The sequence below is a fragment of the Sebastes umbrosus genome, chromosome 4, assembly GCF_015220745.1.
Source record: "Sebastes umbrosus isolate fSebUmb1 chromosome 4, fSebUmb1.pri, whole genome shotgun sequence".
In the NCBI taxonomy this organism is placed as follows: domain Eukaryota; kingdom Metazoa; phylum Chordata; class Actinopteri; order Perciformes; family Sebastidae; genus Sebastes; species Sebastes umbrosus.
In genome coordinates, this window is record NC_051272.1 from 23,427,674 (window position 1) to 23,454,391 (window position 26,718).

The following is a 26,718-nucleotide window of genomic DNA, read 5'->3' on the forward strand; positions in this document are numbered from 1 at the left end:
CCCACGCATCTCTCTACCTTTAACATAATCTACAAACTCTCTTTTTCATTAAATTGAAACATTAAATTGGAGGTTTTACAAGATACTTCCTTTATCATAGTACTGTCCTTGAGTTTCCTATTCTGTGCTACCTGCCCATGATGCACCCTCTTACAGATTTTTTTCCACCAGAAGATGGAAATGTGACCAGATGTCAAATCTGGATAACCTTTGACCTTCATCTCGTATACCTTACCTCCTCCTCGCTTCTTAACACATGGATACATGTCAAAAAAGACGATTCAATCATACCGTGCCCGCTCTTGACTTCTCTACATGACATAGATTGACTGCAAGTGCTAAAGGCTTGAAATTACTGGGGGCTACAATATAACCAAAACATTATCTCCAACATTAAGCTTATTGATTTCTAACAAGCGTTTGCTGTACGACTGACGACAGCAGTGTTTTCCTCTACTCTCCTTTTTGTCCAAGGAGATAATAAGGTCCATTTGTCTGGTGTGTTATTCCATTTGGACGCCCCATTTGAGTTGTTACACAAAACAGGTGTAGCACAAAATGGAAATATGTGCGTGGAAGAATTGAACCAGTGGCTCCTAATTGCCATCCTCTTTCATTGCTAAGCAGATGCTAATGTATTCTGTAGCTCTCTCATGGGGTGGACCAGTGGGAACCTACTGGGATTTCTAAGGATAGGCAAAGATCTCGCCTTTTTTTCCAGGCACACCGCGTTTCCGTATCTCACATTCTTTCCCATGAAACATTGATTAGGCCCTTCATTTGATATGTGGGCCAAAGCCCGAGCAGATATTTTCTCGCGTAACCTTCTTTGTCCCTTTCAATGGAATGCTTTCATTTTCATGGCCAACTAATTTGTTCTCTGCAAAAGCCCCAGTGAAAAAAGCAGTTGTTTTTGAACATGCTGCTGCCTGCTGATCGTGATTCATGCATTTACGATCACAGCTCAAATGAGTCATTTGCACTTTAACTAAGGTCAGAAACCCCTTCATAATGAAGAGCTTGTTCTGGGGAATTAAGTGCTTAAAATGACAAATAAATGTTTATTTCATTGTTTCTTTTACTTTTCGCAGGTGAGGCGGTGGCAGCCGGCGATGCCCTTTGTGAGATTGAGACTGACAAGGCTGTTGTTACCATGGAATCTAATGAAGATGGGGTCATGGCAAAGATATTGGTGAGTGAGTGAGCAACAACACACATGAGGGACTATTAAAATACTGTGTATTTAAGTGTGTGTTAGCACCAGGATTTTAAATTGTGCTTTTTTGACAAAAAGTGTCCTTCAGTTTTTTCTGTTAACACGCCTTCAAGTTATGTAAAGTCAGCAATTTGCAGTAGTTACGGCTATGTATTTGATATGAGTTTCTATTCACATAGTCTTGTTAATATTTATGTGTGAATGTTTCAGGGTTCCCTCTCGTTGCCTATGCTAATTGGCTACGCTTGTTAAATCTGCTCTCCTATACAGTGACAGCAAAGCTTTGACGAGGTGTCTTCAGTGACAAATATTTCTCTCATTCCACCCCACCCCCCATTGTGCTGTTTGTCGGTTGCATTTTTAATAGGCTGCCAAAGACCGAGCGATCGGTTTTCTTTCATCAGTACTCCGTCACATGTTCATCCCCTTGAACAGAAAGACGAAGATGCTTTATCGTCTCTTGTTTCTTGACTGATCTGTGAGCGATCTGAATACAGTATGTGAAGAAGTGGGAGGATTTCCTAATAGTCTAAGCGAGATTTAAGTTCACTTTTTTAGCTTCCCTATTTTAAAAAAACATAGGGATGGCAGTGCTGGTATTGCTTCAGAGGCACAACCCCTTTGCTTCATGTCACAGAGAGCGCCTTATCTGATAACGCATTCCCTAGCCGTGTAATTTCGGACATGCTCGCATTCTGGTGGTGACGCCCGAGCGGAACGGGGTTTAATTAGCCGATGTTTGTGTTTGTTTATGCAACCTTAACAAACACCAAATACACAGCCAGTCTGCACCAGCAAATGCACATCACAAATGAGCACACAGATGCAGGCACGGAACATAGAAATGGCTAAATGAATCAATTAATTACCGGGATGAGTGTCAATTATAAACTATGGGATTACATAGCTTTTCTTCTCCCCTCTGCCTTTCACTTTCACATGCTTCCAGTCGTTCACATTCCCTTACTCCATCCTTGTCTTTGGTGGGGATGAGGTAGTTTCCATAGCAACCACCCAAGAATTGGGGGTAGGGGCTTTAGAGCTGAAGCTGGCAGAGAAAGATGGTCTGCATTAGATAAGCCCCCTAGCTCTCTCTCTCTCTCTCTCTCTCTCTCTCTCTCTCTCTCCGTCATGTGTATAGTTAATAAGAAAAACAACAGCTAGTGGCCATATTTCAGAGATTTGTGTGCATCCTTACAAGGCAGGGGCAATGTGGCATCCACTCAGTCTGGGTCAGGGCGTATTAGGTGTTAGTAGTGTAATTGGGGCTCGCCAAGCACCCAGTCAGTTTCTAATTTAGAGACTACCATAATGACCTGCCTCTGGCCAAACGCCTGGACGGGCTGCAGTAAGACGTGGAGCTTCCTGTGCTCTGCAGGGGTAATTTATGACGGTCAACTACTGCTACGGCCCCTCTACCAATTTCCAACCATTGCTCTTGGGGGGGGTGAGAGAACAGGGGATGGATTCCGCTCATATCGGGGTGTGGATGTTGGGGGTAGGAGCACTGAACACAGATTACTGTATCTCATCATACTCTTACTGCGTTGCTCTACCCTGACCCGAGGGCTTCAATCTGAAAATCCGCCCCGGGTACAATCAATCATATAGCCTGTGGGAAATGTGTTCGCACATAGATGCTCATAGCTTTCGATGTATAGAAAGATGAATGCTACTGAGCTTTAAATGCTCCAGAAATGTATTGATAGGTGCATCAGAAGGTTAGTTGACTGTGGAAGAGTTGGTGATTGATATAATGAATTACACGGCAGAAGGGGACTGATAGATAGATGTTTGAATAGAAGGATAAATTGATGAAGGTATCCAACACATTCTGCAGTGCTAACCTTTCTGTTCCCCATTTATCATTCTCTCTCTCCCCCCTCCCTCCTCTCTTCATCTCCACACACTGTCATATAAAGGATCAATTTAAACACCAACAGCAGCAGCTATGTGTCCTCTAAATCAATTGTTGGTATAAATCATTTTCTAACCGTGCAGCATCCTTGGGTCAAAAAAACTGGGTGAAAAGTGTGTGTCTTTTGTCTGATCCAGAATTTAAAAAATGAGAGTAAATAGCCTCTAGGCTGTTGGCAAAAGGGCTGAATTAGTTTACAGTCCATATTTTTCTTAAAGAAGGTTCCAGCAGTGCATTGGGGGAAGTAGTTGGGATTGAGGTGACACATTATAGATAGAAATAGATAGAAAGTATGGAATAGATAAAGGTTCCTCGACGGTTAAAACCCAGAAATGTTGTGGTTATATGTTTAGAAAGCTACATGATGCTCGGAAGGAATGAGTTGAATTGTAAGCTGCATCTTGAATTGTGTTTTTCATGTGTGAGATTACATTGGAATAGCAGACTGCTGTTTCTCAGACAAAGGCTGCAATCCTCTTTGTGCGATATCTGTCATGCTCTATTGATCAGAGACAGACCTTGTCTCTCTCTCTCTCTCTTTCTCTGTGTATATGCATTTCAAGGCTAAATCCATCTTCCTTTTTTGCAAAACAACTACTCAAACACTATAAAATCAGGGGTTGATCTGTGTTTACCAGCCCTGTTTGTACGCTGTTTGACCATGATCTGATGCCCCTGTGACATCTGACTAACTAACCAGGAATAATCACGTTTTTATCAGGGAATCTACATCACAAGCTTTACAGCTACATCAGCCAACAAGCGTAATCAATGTTAAAAGGACTGTTGATAATTGTCGAGGCCAAGTTTATTGCAACTGAGCTGTTTAGACTCTCAGGGGGCTTGTATGGCTGTATGATAACAGTTTGGAGAGATAAGTAGGTTAAACCGCATAAATGGTCCAGTCTCACTTTGTAATATCATTATCCTAGCTGATGGGCTCTGGAGAGCTCCTTAAAGAGCCCTGTTTGAGATCTGTTAGGCTATTCACAGTGAGAATGATGCCATAAGAAAAGGCTAAAAAGACTGGATCAGGCCATAGCACGCTGTCTTTCTTCACAGCTATGGGCCGATTTTCATTAAGCATCATAGAAAGAATGGCTGGGAGAACAGAACACGGCATTAAAATCAGAGATCACACATTACCTAATGTGGTCACTCATTCATGTTAAAAAAAATAGTTAATTTAATTACATAATAAACATTGTATTTGCAAAAGAAATGCTACACACTGCACAATTTGACATTGACAAAAAAAAATTGTATCTGGTCTAAAGTGTGTGGTTCATTGTATACCATGCTCCCTGTGATCGTAGAAACTGTTTTAGAGGTGTTTCATGCTCCTAGGTTGTGAAGATTGAATCTTTCTTCATGCTCACAGACAGTGTAGATGGGATTTTTACTACTAGCTTTTTTTTCAGCAGCAGCTCTTTGAGCATAAACCAGCTTTGCCACACAGCGGATATTTGAACCGTTGCAAAAGCTGAGGTCGGTGCGAGCATCATTTCTACTTCCCATAGGTTTCAGTGTGTTCTATAACCATTTGATGGCAGTGTTGAGCCCCACGCCACTTCAGTGTCCTAAGCATCTGTTTATGCAACTACCCAGCAGGCATTCTGTTTACACCGCATGTGATTTTACTGTGAGAATCCACCCATGAACTATGGTAGCAGTGAGGTGTATGTGTGTGTGTTTGTGTGACTACCTCTAAAGGGATGGGCCTTAAAATGAAACCACTTTTGGTGTCTCTGATGCAGTTTGTGATTAATTTGTGGCGTATTACTCTATGTTGTCATGGTTTTCAAAACTTCCAATTCTGTGAGAAATACACTTGGCTTGCAGGCTTCTTGGGAACTGTTTTCTTATATTGCTCAACCACACATTCGGTCTGTAAAGCAAACTGTAATGCCGAATGGTCTTCAACATGATCTGCCTTACAAATCGCAGTTCCGTGTTTTTTATGATAGGTCTACATCCAATCAGACAATCTAAATTTACACTGATCCAGAGTAGGGTAGGATACATATTTGACAACATTTCCCTCAGGGTCAACCGCCACAAATAAATTCTCAACCTGAGAGATGGGGGGGTGGAGCTAAGGATAGAGAGTCAGCAGCAAAACAACATTCAATTCACAAGCTTACTAGTAATTGTATAGTGTACCAATCTATTAGGCTGCCACTCGACTTCATTTTTGGATAGGTGCTGATCTATTTGGGTGGGTTGTCCAAATACATTCAGTGTTCTGCATAATGTGTTGTGTTATTGTTGTCATATAGGGTGTGTATGTATTTATGTCAGCACTTCATTCTGCAATGAATAAATGTAGCATATTATGGATCCCGTCTTTTGGTCTCTTTAGGGTCATGTTTTCCTCTTCAGTTACACACAGATATATTGATGGCTGTCGAAACAACGTATCACATATTGCAGCGTTGCTTGATACCTCGGCTATTGTGGGAGGTACATTAGTCTCTCTACCATATGGGAAAAAATCCCTTTGGGACTGAGGAGAGAGAAATCTGTGTGGAAATTTACAGGAGTCCGGATTTCCCTGGAAGGCCTTGCTGCGCTTCACACCCATCCATCGCCTCCCATAGCAGTTATGTGTTAATCACACATCAGACCTATTGTTTCAGGTTTATAACTCATCGGAAAGTTGTGTCATTAAAATGTTTTGCAACCTAGGGCGGAGTCAATGGGGCGGGGAAGTGCATGAGTCCCAGATGCCTTTTTAAAAGTATTTATATTTTATTAGCAGGTAAATGTTAACTCTAAGTGCCCCAATACAACAGTGCTTTGCCTTGCAATGACACTTACTGGCTCAACCTGCAGGTCTACATTGAACTAAAGCATAAAGCACAGAATAAGCAGCTCTAGTTTCTACCAGTGAGCGCAGGTGTTTATATATTCTGCTGTTCTTTCCAGTTAGGTGGGTATGATTTTTGGAGTGCTACAAGCCTGCTAGGGGGAGGGGGGTTGGGGTGGAGTATGTTGATAACTGTGAATTTACTAATGGAGCTTTCAGTTTGCACCATTTTATTGTGAAATGATATATTTTCTTTTCATTTGGTCAATCGTTAGAAATTGCAGGTTACCTCTTGGCTCAGTGGTGGTGTTGGATGATTCAATACAGCAGCACAGCCAGGGTCTCATATATATGTTTGCCATTTTTAGTCGTCCCTCCTTTTATTTCCCTATCTTCTTCTCTCCTGATATCGAGCTACATCTTTAGGAGGCAGCTCACTAAGCAGATACCTTTTTGAAAAGAGAAGATGAAGTGCAGCAGCCCAGCCCCGTGCATTGTGCCTGGCCTTTCATTTAAACTGATCAATATTGACGGAGGAACAACACCTTGCACAGCTTGGGGAGAGTAGCGCAAGGCTTGCAGTGGATTACTCCGCAACAAGATAGTGAATCAATAGTTGTCAAGCTTTGAACAGCATGAAAACACATCCATTGCACCCCAAGAACCTATTGCAGCACAGCTGGGGTTTTTGTATGATTTGTCAGGTTAACAGAGGGAGAAAATGAAACGATGGAAATTGATGCGAATGAGAAGGCATTTGTCAAGAGGGTCCCCCCAATAATGGCTGTCAAAATGTTTATCTGTTCAATGACCACTGGTTAATTGATTATCTTTGCTTCAAAACCATAAAACAAGAGACCTTCCCCTTTATTCTACGCAGTTTGAAGTGATTGAACCAGTGTCACTAATGTTCTCCCCTTCACTCACCCGCTTTGCAGATGGAGGAGGGAAGTCGCAATGTGCGCCTGGGCACTCTCATCGCCCTCATGGTGGAGGAAGGGCAGGACTGGAAGCAGGTTGATATGCCCCCTCCAGATGTTGCAGCTCCGCCTGCTACAGATGCAGCCGCCGCCCCAGTTGTGCCCCCTGCTGCTCCCTCTCCAGCTACCCCACCAAAACCAGCCACGTCAGGACCGTGAGTGTCACCCTTCCTCCTTTTTAACTGCTAAAATTATACCTGTGTACTGTGTCGATTAATCAAATAACTACCTATTGTGGCCATAATGGAGGGTCACATCTTCTAGGCAGCAGTGGTTGTGGACATTTAAACTTTCAATTTTGCCATCTTGATAGGATTTTGATTCATATGCTGCCCCTTTCCAGCCCCCAAACTGATCATTTTACCCCTAAATGAGCTTGAATTTTGTCAAGCTTGTTAAAGTACCCACAGTATGAGTCAGCTCTGAGTCATCTGATTTGCAAATTAGCTAATACTAGTGACTAGTGCAATGTTTAGTTTAACAGGCCATGCTAATTAAAATAAGTGACAAGAGCTGAAGGCATTTCCAACACTCTATTCTGATGTATTATCATGTTTGTTTTGTCTTGGTTGTCGTGTAGATAGTATCATTGGATAACCAGTTGTCCTGTTGACCACCATGATATCACAGGCTGTGTGTCATTGAGTTGTATGATGAAAAATGCAAAGCCCAAAAAAAGACTGGCATATGATACATGAAGGATGAACTAAAGCTTCTCCCTTTTTGTTCAGTACACATGTACCATGATGCTGATTTTAGATCTCACAATATCTACCGCCGTCTAACATGCTGGCTGAATAAGATCATCTTTCTCTGTTCACATTCCGAAATGTGTGAGATCCTACCTACTCCTGTTTACACAACAAATGCTCTCGTGGAAAGCAAAAGAGCTGCCACAGAGCAAACAGGCCTTATTTGTTATGCAAACACTTTACGCTGAAGCCTGTCCACATTTTCAGATTTGCACCCTGGCTGCACCGGCTTGACAGGGGTGAAAGATGAAAGGTGGATGTGTTGTGCAGCAAGAATGCATATCAAGCGATAGATGGGCTATATTAAGGAAAGTTAGGTCAACTAGATGGTATCTGAGCTATGGGTCTTTACCGTGTTTTCTGAACCCACGGTCAGTGATATCTTAAAGCTAGACTGAAATGCTTTAATCATCCTTTTTCTGGACCAGGACTTGGTTACCTACTCTTCTCTCTAATACATTTTTTTCTATAATATAAACCATCAGGATTAATGTTTAAAACTGTATTATAAAATGGTGCCTTGCTGTCTCTCTTCCTCGTCCAGGTTACGTCTGAGTCCAGCAGCGAGACATATCCTGGACACCCACGGTGTAGACCCAAAACTGGCCACACCCACTGGACGAAGAGGACTTGTCACCAAGGAGTGAGTATGGGCGAATGGGTCGGCTTTATTTGTTTAAAAAGGAAAGTGATGTATCAGCTGTACGTGCTTGTTTAGCATCGTAATGGGCCCGAGGGCACAGATTGGAGGTGTCCCCTTGTGGCCACCGTAACGCTGGAGTATCTCTGAGGGAAAGACATGTCAGTCAGAGCACGAAAGGTTATAGCCACACTGTAGCGGTGTGAATGACAATGGAGATGTGGGAGAGACTACATAAGTGAAAAAATGTGACTATGGTGGTTAAGATTTCAGGTACATTAATCCCGTTATGTGGTGAATTCACACATAGAAAGCTGTGAACACACACACACACACACACACACACACACACACACACACACACACACACACTCACAACTCTAATGGTTACCTGCTGTCAGTAGGGACCTGATTGAATACTCTCGTTACCCACCTAACACCCTGCTGGGGAATCTCATTAAGCAACTTCGGTCGCCATAGCAACCCAGTCTCCAGGACCCACTGGTGACCATAGAAACGCAGACCATATGGTTTCTGGGATGTGTGTGTGTGAAAGAGAAATATATATGAAGCTTCATAAACCAAACACAGTAAAGAATGATAACTAAAGATTGAAATTCAGCGAAGCCTTTTCTCCAAATGCATACCTCGTAGTAAATGTAGCAAAAAAAAAGGCTAATTTAAAGCTGGATTTATAGTAATACCACTATGATTTATACGTTTACAAACGCCTGTTTTATCTATCCCAATAACAAGTGTGTTTACAGCTGAGAGAGCGTCTCATATGCACCCTTATTCATCCAATTTAGAATAGTATTTTTTTTTTTATTCTCTGAGGTCTGATGACAAATCAGAAGATAAAAAGTTTCTTAAATAGCAAGAATGGAACACTGTTGGGAAAAGGCAGTATCAGATTTTTGTTGTCTTTCATTCGTATACGTAATGCAGTATTAATTATATCCCAATGATTTGATTTGGAATGCTTGCTCAGTTACCTCTCTCTAAACCATTTGTTGGACTCAGGATTTGCATGAGTGGCTCACCAATGCACTTTACTGACACCTAGGCTAGCTAATTGGCCCAGAAAGTCTTCAGAAAGGTTGCTGGTGAAAGAAAGCAGAGGAAGGTTCCTGTAAGACATGAAAGACTCCAAGAAGTTTAACAAAAACCAATGCGTATCTTTGCTAAGAGACCTTTCTGGATTGAATGATGTGCTGTTCCAAACAGTTTGCTGGCCAAGCCACAGACACAAAGGAAGTATACAGAGCTTCACTTTTAAGGCATTACCTAGTTTGGGAATGAAAGGTTTATTATTTTCCATTTGGAAAAAACAGTGCATTTGAGGGTGTTGAATACATAACTTCAGGAATGGATACTGATGAATACAAATGTTTATTAGTTTGGAAAACCTGCTAATAAATCAGCTATATGTAGAGTATCCAATATAATTACAAAAAGAAAGAAAACATCCTTTAAAATTTCCCCTAAAATCCAACCATAGACATACAGTAAGTAATTAGTAAGTTGTGATCTGGTGTGATGGCTGCTTACTCAAAAAATCAATTGGATTAGAAATTCATTGGCCAAAGTTTGGCTTCATAGCGTATCATAGGGTAGTCAGTGGCAACTATGGTAAAGCAAGACATTGGCCAACGAACATACCGGAGGATGGCATGAGTTTTCTTTGTTTAGCATTGTTTAAGGGTAAAATGTTCATATTTGGGACGTATTGAGTAGCCGATTGATGCCAACATGTTTAAATTGGTGTGATTTAACCTTTTTCCTTTTAACTAATGTCTATTGGATATTTAGATGTGTTCACTTTGATGTCCCAGAATAGCTGCACCTATAGGCTATAGCTTGTATGTTGTCTTGGTGAGAAAAGTTTCACATAGGCTTAGCTCCTTCAAGAGCGGGCCGAATAGATTTCCCCTTCCTTTGTCCTTCGGTACATCAGATAAGACTGAAACCAGGGAAAAGCTACCCCTCCCTCCACCCTCGTCCCTCCACCCTCCGCTCTAGTGAGGCCCCTCTATAGTGGGCATGAATAACAAGAGGTCACGCAACCCAGTGATGAGATCATAGCATGTTACATAATCCACAAGCAAGGTTTAAATACAGATTGGGTACAAAGAAACACATTTTGTGTGACTACTTTTTCCTCCCCTTATCTTTCATCATTGTCATAAATAGCGACGTTAGCCAAGAGGCAAGGGTGTTTGTCTATATTGTCCTACAGCCAGAATGACTGTATGACTGTGTAAATGCAGGTGGAACGCTGCCATTTATGTAGAGAGGATGACACTTGAGAAATTCATGATTTCACATATTAAGCATGAAGTATTACATTAGTTAAAGCAAGATACACATCTTGAGACTTCAACAAGACGACAGCCCATTAACTGTAAGTAGCCAGGATATAAGCAGCTGCTTTGGTTGTGCTTGTTGTTAGTTTGAAAAAACAAAGTCTAGCTTAAATGTAAATATTCAGTAATTACATATCAAATTGATGCTTTCTAGTCAACATATCTAAAATAAATATAAGTTATTTAGTGCTGGACGAACTGTTTGTTTCACTGTGTGCATCCAGCCGCATAGACGTTTAATACTGTGAATGGCAACTCTCACAAAAATGGGTTAAATAGCAATGGGGGCTGGCCCAAAGGAGTAGTTTTGTTTGACCTTGACCAGCACAGATATTCATCAACAAAGAGAGGGTTTCTTGATGCCTGACCTCTCTGGCATGTACAGCACCAGAGCTGCACTTTAGCTAAAGTTAAAACTTCAAATTATTCACTTAATCAGAATACACAAAAAAAACTACATACAGTATTTAATAGGTAAAACACAATAACTTATACCTAATGACATTTAAATAAAATGACTGTTAGAAAAGAATGTTACTGTCTTGTAGTGGCATGTCAAAGTCAGTCATATTGTCATATCGTCTCCCTACAATGTTGTTGCTATATTTTGTAAAGCCTTGCATTGTTTCCAAAGCACATCTCCTTGCTGCAACACTTTGACTGACAACTTCTTTGAGGGGTAAAGTGATGATTTGGACCAATTTTTCTCTTTTTTTTGCAATGCAAATGTGGTTGTAGGTGGGCTTACTGTGTTCTTGTGATGCTCCTCTGGTGTTTTCACTAGAGTTACCATCTTCTCTTACTGTTATTAGAAAATGACCAGTCAGACCACAGCATAGTCCTGCTGTACACTGGACTCAATTTGTTTTTTTCATGTGAATGAAAAAGGCAGACCACACACACCAGTCCAGTGGAGCAGCTCCCATGACTACACCAGCCTTTCTCCCATTTTAGCCTGTCCTAGGTGGCAGTAGAAGGCAAAGTTTATTCATGTGTGCACATTTGGTGCTTTTGTGTGTGTGTGTGTGTGTGTGTGTATGTGCTGCCTCGTTCCCCTTTTTAATATTCTGCTCACTCTCTCCGAGTCTTTCAGAGGCTCCTTTAGCTCGGCTGTCAGTAGGGGTGTAAATGGTGAGTGTGAAAAGTACATGCCAACCGGCTACACAAACGGTATCTATGGCGTCATCGTCAAGTGTCCACCGTAGGCTGCTGCTGTTGACTGGACTTCCTCTTGAATTTATATAGGAATATTACTAATACACTGCCACTGAAGAATATGAAATATTTTGGATCCTTTTTTTTTTTTGTTCATTTGCTCGCTCTGTCCTCTTTTTACAAGCATTCAAATTATACACATAAACCTTTTTTTTTTTTTTTTATATGGTGGTCTATAATCATTTAAACAGCAGATGTGGTCCACTCAGGTTAGCTGGGGGATTTCCAAGTAGCCTCAGTTGCTCCACAAAACAAATGCTCCTATCAGTGAGAGAGTGAAGGAGGAGTTAGTGTGCTAGAGGAAATAGAAAGCTACGGCTCGGAGAGGGACATGGAGGAAATAGCTGTGGGGCCCACACTGTTCACGGCTATGTGTTGAGGTCAGAGGCAGGTGGTCCGGACAAAAGGCTGGATGCGTGTAGGGTAGGTGGACCCCAGTGCACTGAACTGGAACCAGAGAGCTTCAAGCAGGCGCACCTGATACCGACCACTCCCACCTCATTCGCTGCTAAGACCGAAATGAATGAAGAAAAAAAAAATCCAGGGCAGATCTTTCAGTGGTCTAGCGGTCTGTATGATCCTGACCCAACTCAAATCGTCACTTCCTCTACTACCTTTATGAAACTGCAGTGAAATAAAGAACTGTATGTGTAAAATGTAGCAGTAGAAGAGATCCTTTTTTGTGAAATGTTCCCTATTATATCTAACAGGCTAATGTGATATAATTGATTTAATTCCAAGAGTAATGTTTCTGGCTTTTTTTTATCTAAGCTTCAGGTAGAAATAATCCCCCAGGTTAGCTGTGGGAGCATCTGTTCGTGGAAAATTCACACTCCTCTGAGATATAAAGAGTGTTTTTAAACTATGCAGCATAACACTAGGTGTCTGTACCAAAGAATGAATTAGTCCGTGCTATTTTTATTGTAGTGCCTTAGGAAAAAGATGCTGCTTCATATGTAGGGATGTCTATGGCTCACTATGCCAGTGGCAAGGATAATGAAGCCATGGTTTTGAATAACTTTATCCCTCGCAGCAGCTGACACCTGATCCTGCCTGGCCTTACCCTGCCCTCACGGCGTTTGTTTGTGACTAGCATATTATTCTCATGACGAACATCCACCGGAGGATAACCGAAAGTTACCTCTCCCAACAAGCCAGACACAAATACAAACCAGATAAAACTAGCGTGCTACTTTATAAGCCTGGCAAGTGGGAGCATATGGGTGAATAATGTATTATTGTACTATCATAAGTTATGCCGATGTTTTTAATACAATTGTAATTCCGTTTGGTCAAAGCAAAGTAAAATAAAACTTAGCACTCTTCAAGCAGAATGGATTTTTTGTTTTTTAGTTTTCCACAGTAGAAATTAGGCCATCATTAATAAATTGCAGAAATGAAGAAAAACAGGATGAAAAGGCAAAAGTTTGCCAGAGGCTTGAAATAGCATAGTTCATCAGTTTAACAGGGGCATACTGGGTAGGAATCAGCCAGTTCACATGCGTGCTTCAACAAAGATGGACCCAAATAACATTGACACAAAGGCATTACTGCAGTCTGCAAAATATTTCAGCAGAGGCTGGGAAGCATTTGTTCTCATGTAAATGTTTGTGAATGAACATGTGTTAACATCTCCTGAATATTTAATCTCATCCAGACATCATGTTTTTTTTCTGAGCCAATGCTCCAGTTTGTGTTGACTGCCAGAGTGGTTTAGGTAGATTTACAGATTGTTGCCTCTTTATTTCCACCCTCACCACTCCTCTATCTCCTTAATGGAAAATAACAAGTGGCCCACTCACTCCGGAGTTACTCCTGTTTACTATGTGATAAAACAGTGTATAAAGTGTGAACCTAGATGTACATTAATACCAACAAAAAGTTAAGCCTATACACTGGAATTCCTATTCCTGTGATTATCACCAATGTGGGCAGTTGTATGTGGGTTTCTGGTCAGTCTTGTCAGAGAATAACAATATGTAGGGCTGTTAAAGTTAAGACGATAATAACGCGTATACGCAAATTCGTTTTAACGCCACAAACTTCTTTGATGCACTAATTACTTGCGATTTTTAATTAACCTCTTACAAACCCGACAGGCCGCAGTCAATCTTCAAGAGGTTGTAGCAGGCTCAGTTTTAAAGCTTGTGAAGATACATGTGAAACTAAAAAACCTAAGGAATCCATTGGTACCAACCATGTCATACTAGCTTGTCGTGAAAAAGGCTAAATAAAGCTCCAAACTGACGCTAAATTTAGGAAAGGAAATACGGTTATGGCCATTTTCAAAGGGGTCCCTTGACCTCTGACCTCAAGTGTGTGAATGAAAATGGGTTCTATGGGTACCCACGAGTGATGACCCACTTTATGATAATCACATGCAGTTTGGGGCAAGTCATAGTCAAGTCAGTACACTGACAGCTGCTGTTGCCTGTTTGGGCTGCAGTTTGCCATGTTCTAATTTGAGAATATTTTTTGCAGTACCTGTGAGGGTTTCTGGTCAATATTTGTCATTGTTTTGTGTTGTTAATTGATTTCCAGTAATAAATATATACATACATTAGCATAAAGCAACCATATTTGTCCACTCCCATGTTGATAAGAGTATTAAATACTTGATAAATCTCCCTTTAAGGAACATTTTGAACAGACAAAAAAATGTGTGATTAATTTGCGATTAATCATGATTAACTATAGACAATCATGCGATAAATCCAATTATAATCGATTGACAGCCCTTATAATGATATGTAATGTTATAGTGATGAAAAAGTATTGTATACATTTCTTTGTATAAAAATATTCAAATTACTATATAAAACGATGCCCGCATATATCTTTTTTTTTTTGTACTTTCACAGAGATGCATTGAATCTGTTGAAGACATCTCCTGCGCCCAAAGCAACCCCAGCCATGGCTGCCCCGGCTGCTCCGAGGCCCGTCCCCACCCGGGCAGCTCCCCCTCCGCCCCCAGGCAGCAGACCCAACATACCTCCTCTCTCTGTACCAGGGAAACCAGGAGCACCGGTGAGCACTCCCTCCTCATTGATAGTTGTTGGTGTTCATTCCTGTAGTCCTCTATTAGAAAACGACAAACAGATTTGTATCTTTATTTCTGAATTCTATTGTTGTTGTTTTGCACCATATCCAATTTGAGTTGTGTATGCTGTAAAATATGACCTATTGATGTCAAAGACTGGGTCTATGAACAGCCAGATGCACCCATTTAATCACCCCTAAGCAATCATTAACTCATTGTAACAAGCTTGTCAATAGCACCTTTACATTGTTAACCCCATGCATTTTCTTGAGTGATTGATGGCAGCCGAGATATGTCCGACTATCATTCTTTTTCCTTTTCCCCTGTCTTTCCTTGTTGTCCACCTCAAAATGCCCTTTTCCCCCTCATTCAATTATTTACCTCCACCCTCCCTCCGCTTGTCCCCCTCAGGGCACTTTCACAGAGATCCCAGCCTCAAACGTCCGCCGTGTGATCGCTCAGAGACTAACGCAATCGAAGACCACCATCCCCCACGCGTACGCCTCGGTCGACTGCGACATGGCTGCCGTCATGCACCTCCGCAAAGACTTGGCCAAAGGTAAAAAAAACAAAACACGCTGCTTTGAGGAAGCGTGTACACATTAGCTCTTTACATGCACATGTTTAGTGTCATGTCCTTCTGTGAATGTCTTGTCAGTAACATTTGGAAGGAAACGTTTCCATGAAGATGTGGATTTCAGGCTTTTTCACATGACTGCATCTTTCACAAAGAGGACAGTCTTTTGCATCGAAGGAAGCTCTCGTTCTGTACATGTTGTCTCTCAGGTTGCGTTGACCCGGCGTGGTGTGAGTGCGTGAGAGTTCACATGTTGTACGGGTTATGAAGAGAGTACAAACGGGGCGTAAGTGGCTGAATCAGACCCCGAAGCGCTTCACCTCCAGAGGTTTAAATAGTGTGTTTATGGGATCTTAAAAACATCCATATTTGACACCGATCAGATCTGCTCTTCCTTCACTTACCACACATCACATTGAACGGCTGATAAGACACCCACAGTTAGTCATACACAGAGCGCATATAGCTCCAATCTATAATTTCCAATCTACTTTTTTACTCACTGCTTGGCTGCCTCTGCTAGCTTGAAGTGGCTCACACTAGTTCATAAAGCAAATTATATAAGCAAACAAACTCAGTGACAAAACATTAGGTGAGAATGTTTATACATATAGTTGTTCCTTTGTGCTTGAAGGAGTGTTTCCGATCGATTCTTCAGAGTGTTCGGTGCATCCTGTGTTATGTAACGTCAGTATTCAAGATGAAGAAAAGCATTAAAGGCCTCTGTGAGGCTGTGAGGTCGATGTGACGTAGTAGAAAAGTGTTTGATCCATCCACATAGTATCAGTAAGGTAGGTACTGTATGGATGAGAGCTTGATTATTTGGAGAATAAATAGAATACAAGCAGGACCTAGCTGTTTCTTTCACTTTCTCAGCTTCACGGACTTCCCTAGCAACTGTCGTTGAGCAAATCGCAGCTTCTTGTGCAACCGCCTTCAGGATATGTGTGTTTAAGGTGGAAGGAGGTTTACACCACAACCAGAGAAAGGGAACATTTGTTCCATGCGTCACTCATAACAGTCACTCTCTAGCATTTTTTTTGCTATACTCAGCCAAGAACATATTTATCCCTAACGGCTGCTTTTCATAGATTCCTAAAATGTAACCCATGCTTACTTTGGGACATTCTTTTTGTTGATATAGCAAGAGTGCTTTGCCAATTTCCTATTTTTAAACATTGAGCTCAACACGCTATCACGTAATTGGCTTTATTTAGCTTAAACTTTGCCTAGCTTGTCAAACCCCACAGTAAATCTCTCTGGGTCTCTGTCTCTGTGATGGAGGAAATGGGGGCGGCCATTCCAGACCTATTAGCGAGGTTGTGTGTGTACTGAGGGATTCTCAACCCCCGGTTGTTTTTGCGGACTCTCATTGTTCAGGAGCAGCGCGATTTCACGGTTAGCTCGTTAATCATCCCGCTCGCAGCATTCATAACCGTCTGGTAGCACACTAATGGACACGAGTACACGTTGGCAGCAATGCCAGGCCAAGCCAAGCCCGCCTGGCCCGCTGGTGTCACACACACGGGAGAGAGAGGGGAGTGGAGCAAATGATCAGTTGGGGTATAGGTCAGCAAGATATAGGAGGTTTTTTCTCCCCACTGAGGGAATGTGTCACACTTCACAGTTCCTGTACAGAATACATGACCATTATGTCCACCTGTTGCTTGAATCCAGCTCACAGACTGTTTCTTCTGTGTCTTTCCAGAACAAATCAAAGTGTCGGTTAATGATTTCATTATCAAGGCAGCTGCTGTTACACTTAAAGTAAGTATTGTTCACAATCACTTCTCTTTCTTTTGTTGTCATGTGTTAATTTAATCCGTTTATCTTTGTGTATTCACCCCCTAACCATGTGTATATTTATGATACACATGGTTATTAAACTTTTATGCCTACAAGTATTTGGTCATTTATGTATTTCAGTGCTTAACACAGCCTGTACACCAGTGGTTCTCAAACTGTGGGGCGCGTCCCACTAGTGGGAACATGACGCGCGGGTGACCGGAGGGAAATGTGGTACGCAGTTCATCTTTTTCACGGCCGAACAGTAAACTCATTTTTTATCTTATAGCAATGGTGTTCTTTCAGACAGGTAGTCAGTATGTTTACAGAATGGACAGATATTTGACAGGGACAAATAGAAAAACAGCACGATGCTTCAGAGACGAACAAGACAACGCGCTCATCTGACGGTAATCGAAAGAAAATATGACGATGTAGGGATGGACTGAGTGGTTTGAAGCTTCATTCATAGCGTTGACATTCAAATTATATTTCCCAAATTCTCTATGTGTTTTTATCTAATGAAATATTCTGCTTCAGTTCATATTTTTTATTGTTTAGCCTTTCAAAAACAACAGTTTCACTGTGGTTAAAAATGTTTTTCTTGGGGCAGTCTAGCACTAATCGAACAGCATCATAAATCACATTTATCACGATTAAAATGTAAATAATACTGAAGGTGGCGGGAGATGAGGAGAGACCAGTGTGTATTTTATGTCTGAAAACTCCGGCAGCTGATAAATTGAGACACAACAAATTAAGAAAGCATTTAGAAACATTACATCCCAGTCATGTCATTAAAAAAAGTGGGTGATTAAAAAAAAAAATATATATATATATATATATATATACAAAAGTATTTCTTCCTCCAAAGAGGTGAAGGAAAAAGTTCGAGAACCACTGCTGAACACACACAGCGATGAAGTTTTCCAAGGTTTCATCATTTAAACTCTAAATTCTGTATCACTTCTGCGACAAGGTCTCCATGTTGTCCTCGTTGCTAGCTTATTTAGACAGTGAATCAACTGGTAGCCTTGCTATTATGAAACAAGACTAAATATTTACTCAGAGATGTGTTCAGTTTTGTTCTCCTTTCTGTCAGTTGATGGAAATTCTTAGGAAACTCTCAAACCATCCATTTCCCTAAGCGAAAAAAAACACAAAATAAATGATGTAAATAAAGATGCTGCTGTTTGATTTGAGGAAAGTGTGGTAATTTCGTTATTCCAGCCAGTGACGTCCCGGCAGCATCCGATAAGAACGGCATATCATCCGCTTATTCTTATCACCTATCGATCATGGAAGATCGAATCTGCTTTACTGAATTCGTGTTGGCCTTAAGCATTAACATGTGCCAGATGTCATGGGTTCGGGACATTGTACCATGCACACACTGTAGGAAGATAGGTTTCTCAGCTGCTGCTTGACCTTAATGTAGCAGCATTTCATACCTGTTTGGTGTATGTGTTACAGTAAAATATGAGGAATGTGGAACATGAATGCGTACATTTCCGAGGTAATGTTAATGTAAAATACCGAATCACCACATGGCTCTCTCATAGTCCGGACACACGATGTCCCCCACATGGTCAGAACACCTCTTTGGATCAGCTTCTGCATGAAACTGAGACATGGGATTCACTTGTGTAACATCAGAAAATTGCCAAAAGCCACTGTACTTTCCCCCGAGTTGACCTAAGTTCATCAGGAAGCTGCATTTGAGGCCAATGTTTTACTCTTTAACAAACTGGTTTGCAATGCATGTGTTCTGCTGTACGTTTCGTAAGCTGATGTAACCTTTCTGTGTTCACTCCCCATGCATTCAACATAGATATATAATTATTGAGGCTTCACCACAGCAGATTTATTAAGATCAAGATTATTCAGATTGATCAGATTATCGACAGTTTATATATGCAGTGAAGCATATATAAACTGTAGATAATCTACAGTTTATATATGCTTCATATACTGCGTATATAACCTGAAGCTGTTATTAGATTTGCTGGCCTGGTAGCAAGGGTATACACTCACCACCAAATTGATTAATGATTTTCCCACATTTACTGTATGTCATCATAATTGATTCATATGCATACCACCTACATATTAAAGAAAATTACATATTTTTGGTGTTGTGTCAGGCTTTCATTTGTTTCTCCACACTCATTAACTGCACGGTAGCACAGTGTAACCAAAGCAGGAAGGCTTTTTATCTCTTTTTGTCTAGTTATAATTCACTATCTGACGTCTGACTTTGTATTTTAGGAAATGCCAGAAGTGAATGTGACCTGGTCTGGCGATGGACCCTGTGCACTCGATTCAGTCCACATTTCAATCGCAGTGGCGACCGACAGAGGCCTCATTACCCCCATCATCAAGGATGCTGCAGACAAGGGAGTCCAGGAGATCTCGGCTAACATAAAGGTAAAAGATAAACCATTATGTTATGATGTGTTACAAGGTGACCTTGGTGTGAGAGTGAGCCTTCTACCAGGGGCATTTTTTCTCATACTTTCTCTGCTGTCGGGAAATCATAACTTCAAGCGGCGGGGGTGTTCAGTGCATCACTTGAGGTGACTTGAGGTGGCTTGAGGACATTGAGTTTTGCTGTTTGTTCGTGGGAATAGATTAGGGAGTTTAGACTTGACTGCAGCCCAACTGTATGGGGAAACAAACTGTGGGCATCTGTAGAGTTGTGCTCCTCTTCTGGCTTTATTGCACAGTTGTCTTATTATTTATATATATATATATATATATATATATCAGATCAGCTGGAAAGATCTGATTAGATTTAGTTAGAGAGTTAGATTTTTGGGGTTGTTACGCTGCAAGTCTCAGCTGTCACTGGCCACAGATGGAGCGCAAAGCAACAATGGTCAGCTCTTTCTCCTGCTCACAGTCAACAGCTGGGTTCAGGCGTTTATTCACAAACACATAAATGCGTAGCTCTCAAAATCTGATATGCATGTACAGACACAGAGTTGATGATTTCGTCTCACTCTCTTTCTCATTAAAAACACACACACAGATGAAATAGATGAATTTCTCATGATGAGGGTAATAATCATAATGTCTCTCACCAGCAGTGACCGGATGTAATATTCCTAAATGATCAGAGCCCATATTTACACCCATTATCTCTGTGTAGATATGATGTCTGATTCGACAGCTGTTGGCAACGAAACATGAAAGACTGTTTCCATAAAACATTAAAGAAAAATTGTTGTCAAACTGGCAGACTGCTTCTCTACCTAATGACGCAATAACCGTAGTTGCCGTGGCAGAAGATATATTAGTATATTTGTAGTAGTGACACTAGCAATTTCAACTTGGCAGTGGTGAGAATATGTGTGGTAGTTTTTGGGAAAAGACACAGTAATTCTGTGTCAGTGAGGGCTGTTGAGGGAAGGAGTGAGTGGGTGTGTAATTAGATTTTAGATATACTTCTAATTAGATTCCAGCATTTATGTGTTCAGGTGTTTTTCAATGTAATTAGTTAGATCAGTGGTTCTCAGTTTGAACAGCTAGGCGTTGTCCAATGTGCTCCAGGCACTGTGGATTATTGATGCGCTCCGTGACTTTTTTTTTCTCCCCCTGACCCGCCGGAAATCCCCCGACAGAAAGTCATGTGCAGGCACACTTTGACTCTCACAAACACACTCAGTAAAATTTATTCTGAGGCAAATTGTATCACTGGTACAGGCAATGTAATGTAAAAAAAAAAAAAACATTCTCCAGTCTACAGTATGTTATTTTATTTTTAATATCTTTATTTTTTTTGTCCACAACCATCTGGCGACCCCCAGAAATGATCTTGCGACCCTGGTTGCATGATAATAAGTTAGATGATAGTAGTACTATCCAGTTTAATAGGTATTTTGATTGAAAGTGTCCTATATTAAGATAAGATAAGATAAGATAAGATATTCCTTTATTAGTCCCGCAGTGGGGAAATTTGCAGTGTACAGCAGCAAAGGGGATAGTGCAAAAAACAAGATGCTAACACAGTAAAAAAGAGCTAAACAAAGTGAAACAAAATATGAACTATTTAAATAGAAGGAAGTATAAAAATAGAAGCAGTATATACAGTATTGACAATAAACAGACTATTAACTAAATTGCACTAGTGAAAAATGATATTGCGCAGTGAGAATGAAATGAAATTCCACCTGAAATTATCAGGTTATTGTCAGTTTTTAGTGTGTAAGTGTATGTGGTCTACTGGGAACAGTTTTGGTTGTGGAGTCTGACAGCTGCAGGAAGGAAGGAACTGCAATAGCGCTCCTTCACACACTTTGGGTGGAGCAGCCTGTTTACGCATATTATGCATTTTGGTGTTGACGTACAGTGTCATTGAAAGCCTGGATCTTTAACATGATTGTTTATTGTCTTGCAAATTAAGAAATAATGTTTTATATTAGATGTATGTGCATAACTTGTCAGTTACTGTTTACACTTTTGTTGTTTTCCAACAGTCCAAGCAGCAAGTTATGTAAATCTGTGATGTTAATTTGTGAAAAATAATGTTGCTTAAAACATTCTTTATATGTTTTTCCAATGAGTCTATGTTTATTTTTTGCTTCCAGAATAGCATTCAAGTTTTGAATCAAACTGTCTAATTGCCTTTGAGAAGCCAAAACTGCATATGGTCTTTATCTTTGTATTCATACTTTTGAAATGCACCCTTAGTAACATTAGTTTGTCCCTGTGGCGAGTCCCAGAGCAAAAGATAGTGTGCTGCATTTTTGTTATCTATGTTGATCTATTAAACTATTTTGATGACTTCAAGTCAAACACTGTAATGTCTGTTAGGCGATCAAATATCTGCATTACATCATTAGTGTGCACACACACACACACACACACACACACACACACACAATAGCTGCTATAAAGCATGGGCACTAACACTGCAGACATTTCAGTCCACTTAAGGCTTCAAAATGAGCCTCGCCACCCACTGCTGCTCAGTCTAGTCACGCTGCTGCTGCCGCCTTAAGTTGGATCTACATTTGTCTTCTTATTGGTCTCAAATTAAAACCAACATGTGGTTTTGAGTGAAGCATCGAGAGGTCGCCGCTGGCTATTGATGTGACGGAGTGGAACATCAGCGAGTTTTTTTTGCACTGAGAGCTCTTATCTCAAATGTGCCCACCATGTCCCACTGTGTTTCACGAAGCTCTGAGTCATTCTCCACTTTCTGTGTTGGTTGTGTCCCCGCATTAACCTTTAAGTACATTTCCATTTGAATAAAGTTCATGTTGAATAAAGATGCGGTTGGCCATCCAGCAGTCCCGACTGAGAGGAAGGACCTGGGAAAAAAAGAGAAATTCAATGATAGCTTTTCAGCCTTGGTATTTCACCAAGGTCTGTGGTATAATGTAGCCTGTATTTTTAACAGATTTAAAAGCTCATACTTGATCTGTTGTAGAGTTGTGTATTGTTGAGAGAATCACGTCTGGTGGATCACATTCATGCACACATTCCTACACCAGAGACAATACCATCAGCGTTCTTCATTGACAAATACATTGTGTTTTCCCCAAGGTTGTCACTCTCATTCATGCCCTGATAGAACAAGACTGCACAGAGGAAACTAGCTGCTATGTTCTTCGCCAGATGTGTCTTCTTCCCTTCTGGGAGTTATCAATTCCCTTTCTTCATTTTAGCAATGCACAGTCTGATAGTTTCCATTTATCTCAGTGCTTTGCTGTTGGACATTCCATCATTTTCTTGAACATGATATTTGAAAGATGTACCCTGTGGCCTTTCACCTGAAAGGTCTGAATGGTTTCAAACTATGACCGAAGAGGCTTGCAACACTTTAGGAGAATGTCTGTTGTGGCTTGTTGACTAGTTTGGATAGACAAGGCATAGTCTACTCTCAGTACAGCAGAACATGGCATTCATTTGAATATGTATTGGTGTCCACTAGCTTTACTCGTATATAGTCCATTTGGTCTTTTTTTAAGCTTTTTAACTATGATAGTGGCATGGCTCTATGGATGGTGTTGTCGGATGGTCTGTGGCTTGGTTGGCCCACCACTCTGGAGCAGCAAATCTCAACTAGGGCTGCAACTGGCAATTATATTCATCGTCAATTAATCTGTTGATTATTTTCTAGTTGTTTGGTCTATAAAATGTCAGAAAATGGTGAAACATGTCAATCAGTGTTTCCCAGAGCCCAAAATTATGTTCTCAAATGTCTTGTTTTGTCCACAACTCAAAGATATTCAGTTTACTGTCATAGAGGAGGAAAGAAACCAGAAAATACTCACTTTTGAGAATCTGGAATCAGATCATTTTTACTTTTTTTTTCTTAAAAGATCACTCAAACTCGATTATCAACATAGTTGCCGATAAATTAATAGTTGACAAGTAATCGATTATTTGTTGCAGTTCTAATCTCAACAACTATTGGATGGATTGCCATGCAATACTGTACAGATGTCCATGGTCCCAAGATGATGAATTTGGTGATTCCCTGAGTTTTCTTGTAGCGCCACCAGCAGGTCAAAGTTTTCACTTATCCTGTGAAATATCTGAACATGTACTTGATGGACAGGTGCAGATTATTGTACAGATACTCATGGTATCTAGAGGATGAATCCTGCTGACTTTGGTGACAGGGGTGCCCAAACCTTTTCCCTTGGAGGGCCAAAACTGGAATTCAATGGTGAGCCCCGGGCCAAAAGTAAACACCTATTGTATGGTATTGCTAAGATGCAAAATGGTACTAGGATCCCCAGTTCTCCTAGTTGAATATTATTTTAGCTTTTATATAGTTAACCCCTTAAACCCACCTGCTGAATACAATTGGGTTCATTTCCAGTGATACCTAATTTATGCATTTCCAAGACTGTTTAGGGCCCCAGTATGCAGCGATATTCAAATATACCATTTTTAGAATAGGCGAAAATAACACATTAGTACTGCATGCAATGGTACTGCATGGGTTTTAGCTCAAATCTGCATGAGATTATCATAAAGTGGGCATGTCTGTAAAGGGGAGACTCTTGGGTACCCATACAACCCATTTTCATTCTGATATCTTGAGGTCGGAGATCAAGGGACACCTCTGAAAATGGCCATGCCAGTTTTTCCTCACTAAAATGTAGCCTATAGGTTTGGAGCATTATTTAGCCTCCTTCCCGACAAACTAACTAGCCAATACTGGGTGCTCATGTATTTATTCCCGTGGACAAATCAGGAGCTCTGGTGATATCTAACGTGTATTTTTTTAATGATTTGGATACTATCTTTGTGTTCTATGTCACATATCATGTGTGCTTTTCTTTATCACTGTATTTATCCTGCATCCTGTCCAAGAATCTGCTTGGATCTTTGTCTTCTCTGACACTAAGCTTAACAGTTTTTTGAGTGACATGTAATGTTTCCACAGGCGCTGGCCCAGAAGGCTCGAGATGGGAAACTTCTACCAGAGGAGTACATGGGAGGCTCATTCAGGTAAAACCTACAGTAAGACACACATCATCTATTGGGTAAAGAAGAGGCGTATGGAAGAGTCATAACATTATTAAAACCTAATGTTATTTTCCACTTCAATCATTAGTATAACTCTGTCAATTTTCTCAATTCAATAAACTGACCTTTTTATATGTGGGAACATTTGCCCTTTCATCTCTAACACCTCATTCTATTTCGCAATTTCCTCTGTAGCTCAGCGGTGAGATAGCCATCATAAATTTCCGCTATTATGACTTAAATCTGGTTTGACAGATAGTCAATATATTATGCATATTCTACATTTCGTACGGGGGCCTGAACTGAATGTGGTCTTGGGCGACAAGTACCATCAGTTACGGTGCCATCAATTGCAGAAAAGAGGAAGGAAGGCTTTTTAACTCATTAGAATTAATGGTGTCATTTAGACATAAATGGGGTTTCTGTGTCAGGCAAGAGCGATGGATTCCTATGGAGATGCAGCCCTCTTTGTCCTCCTGAGGATATATGTGTACGCCGTTCCTCCGTTCGTTTTTTTCCCATCCCCCTGAGCTACAATTCTCATTAAAGGCAAACAGCAAACTGCCCTCGAGTCAGTCTTGCTCACAACATTTAGGGAGAGACTTGGAGGGCGGTGCTGCTGTGTTAATCTTTACCAATCAGTGTTCTATTTTGTAAAATAAGATGTTCACAGCCAATTATATTGATAAACTTAATTTTTCCTCATTTTTATTCACTCGCTCTACGAGGTAATGTTCTGTTTTGCATCAAGGAGCCGGTTTTAGAGCCTCCATTACGCCCGCTTAGTTGATTTTTATGCATTTTCTCCCCTGCTGAGCTAGACTAATGATGTAATATGTGTCTCTTCTCTCATCCCTTCCCCTCCCTCCTTTCTCTTTTTCTCTCGCTGGCAGTATATCTAACCTGGGGATGTTCGGCATCACCGGCTTCAGCGCCGTGATCAACCCTCCCCAGGCGTGCATCCTCGCCGTCGGGACCTCAAGGTCCGAGCTGCGGCTGTGCGAGGACGACCAGACGCTGCGCACCCAGCAGCTGATGACGGTTACACTGTCCAGCGACGGACGGCTAGTGGATGACGAGTTAGCCTCACGGTTTCTAGATAAATTCCGCTGCAACCTAGAACAACCGCAACGCATGGCGCTAGCCTGAAAGTGAGATAGCTGTATAAAAAGGGACAAAGCAAGATACACCTGCATGACAAAGCCTGTCTCGGGAGAGAGCTCTTAAAAAGTTGACTCCTGTTCGTGCTTGGATTAAGGCTTAAAGTAGGGTTGTGTAAACTTGTGTTTGTGGTTTTGCTTCTGCCAGGTAATCAGCAGGCTTTGTGATGGAGGAGTTAAACTGGGCTTCTGCTAGAGTGCTAAAGGATTGTAGCAGTGCAGCCAAATATTACCAAGACAGAAGTTGCATAGCGGGGTGCATCCCACATAATGGAATAGGTGTGGTTGTTCTGTCACACCAGTGAGACATGTGTATATATTTATAAATATGAAGTGGTTATTCCAGTTCAAGTTCTATTTTTCAGTTCCTGTGCATCTAACCTGCGTCACTATTAATATTCGTGCAAGTGGTACACTAAAAAAAAAAATATTTTTATCACTGAACATCCGTGTGGCAATGCGGTATCCGATGAGGGCAAACCCACATGAGCCATTTCCTGTTGTTACAGAACTCAAGAACTTAATCAAGCATTCATGTTAATACATTGTAACTTATTTAAAAACAGTTGTGACGTCCCTGTAAACTTATCTTTAAAAAATAAATACAACAATTTGGTTACCTTAGATGCCAATAAAACACACTGTTCCACCTTGAAATGTCTGTGAGCCTCATTAAAACACGTTTCTCCCCACCGTCATGCACACAGCTACCAGGGAAACCACAGATGTGTGTGAGTGTGTGTGTTTCTGCTTCTATTTAATTAGAATCTAA

General features: G+C 40.9%; 1 protein-coding gene and 1 long non-coding RNA gene across 2 annotated transcripts in view; one reads left to right on the top strand and one right to left on the bottom strand.

Annotated features, from left to right (window-relative positions):
- The window catches only part of pdhx (pyruvate dehydrogenase complex component X), a 34,258-nt gene extending 7,655 nt beyond the window's left edge, over positions 1-26,603 (top strand). The window contains exons 3-11 of the mRNA XM_037766754.1: positions 1,092-1,192; positions 6,882-7,078; positions 8,220-8,318; positions 14,758-14,923; positions 15,348-15,495; positions 17,222-17,280; positions 19,567-19,725; positions 24,704-24,768; positions 25,680-26,603. Coding sequence (XP_037622682.1) covers positions 1,092-1,192; positions 6,882-7,078; positions 8,220-8,318; positions 14,758-14,923; positions 15,348-15,495; positions 17,222-17,280; positions 19,567-19,725; positions 24,704-24,768; positions 25,680-25,935 — 1,250 coding nt within the window. The 3' untranslated portion in view covers positions 25,936-26,603. The remainder of the gene's footprint in view (positions 1-1,091; positions 1,193-6,881; positions 7,079-8,219; positions 8,319-14,757; positions 14,924-15,347; positions 15,496-17,221; positions 17,281-19,566; positions 19,726-24,703; positions 24,769-25,679) is intronic.
- Positions 1-26,718, bottom strand: part of LOC119486577 — a 341,860-nt gene that overhangs the window by 34,580 nt on the left and 280,562 nt on the right. The window lies entirely within an intron of this gene.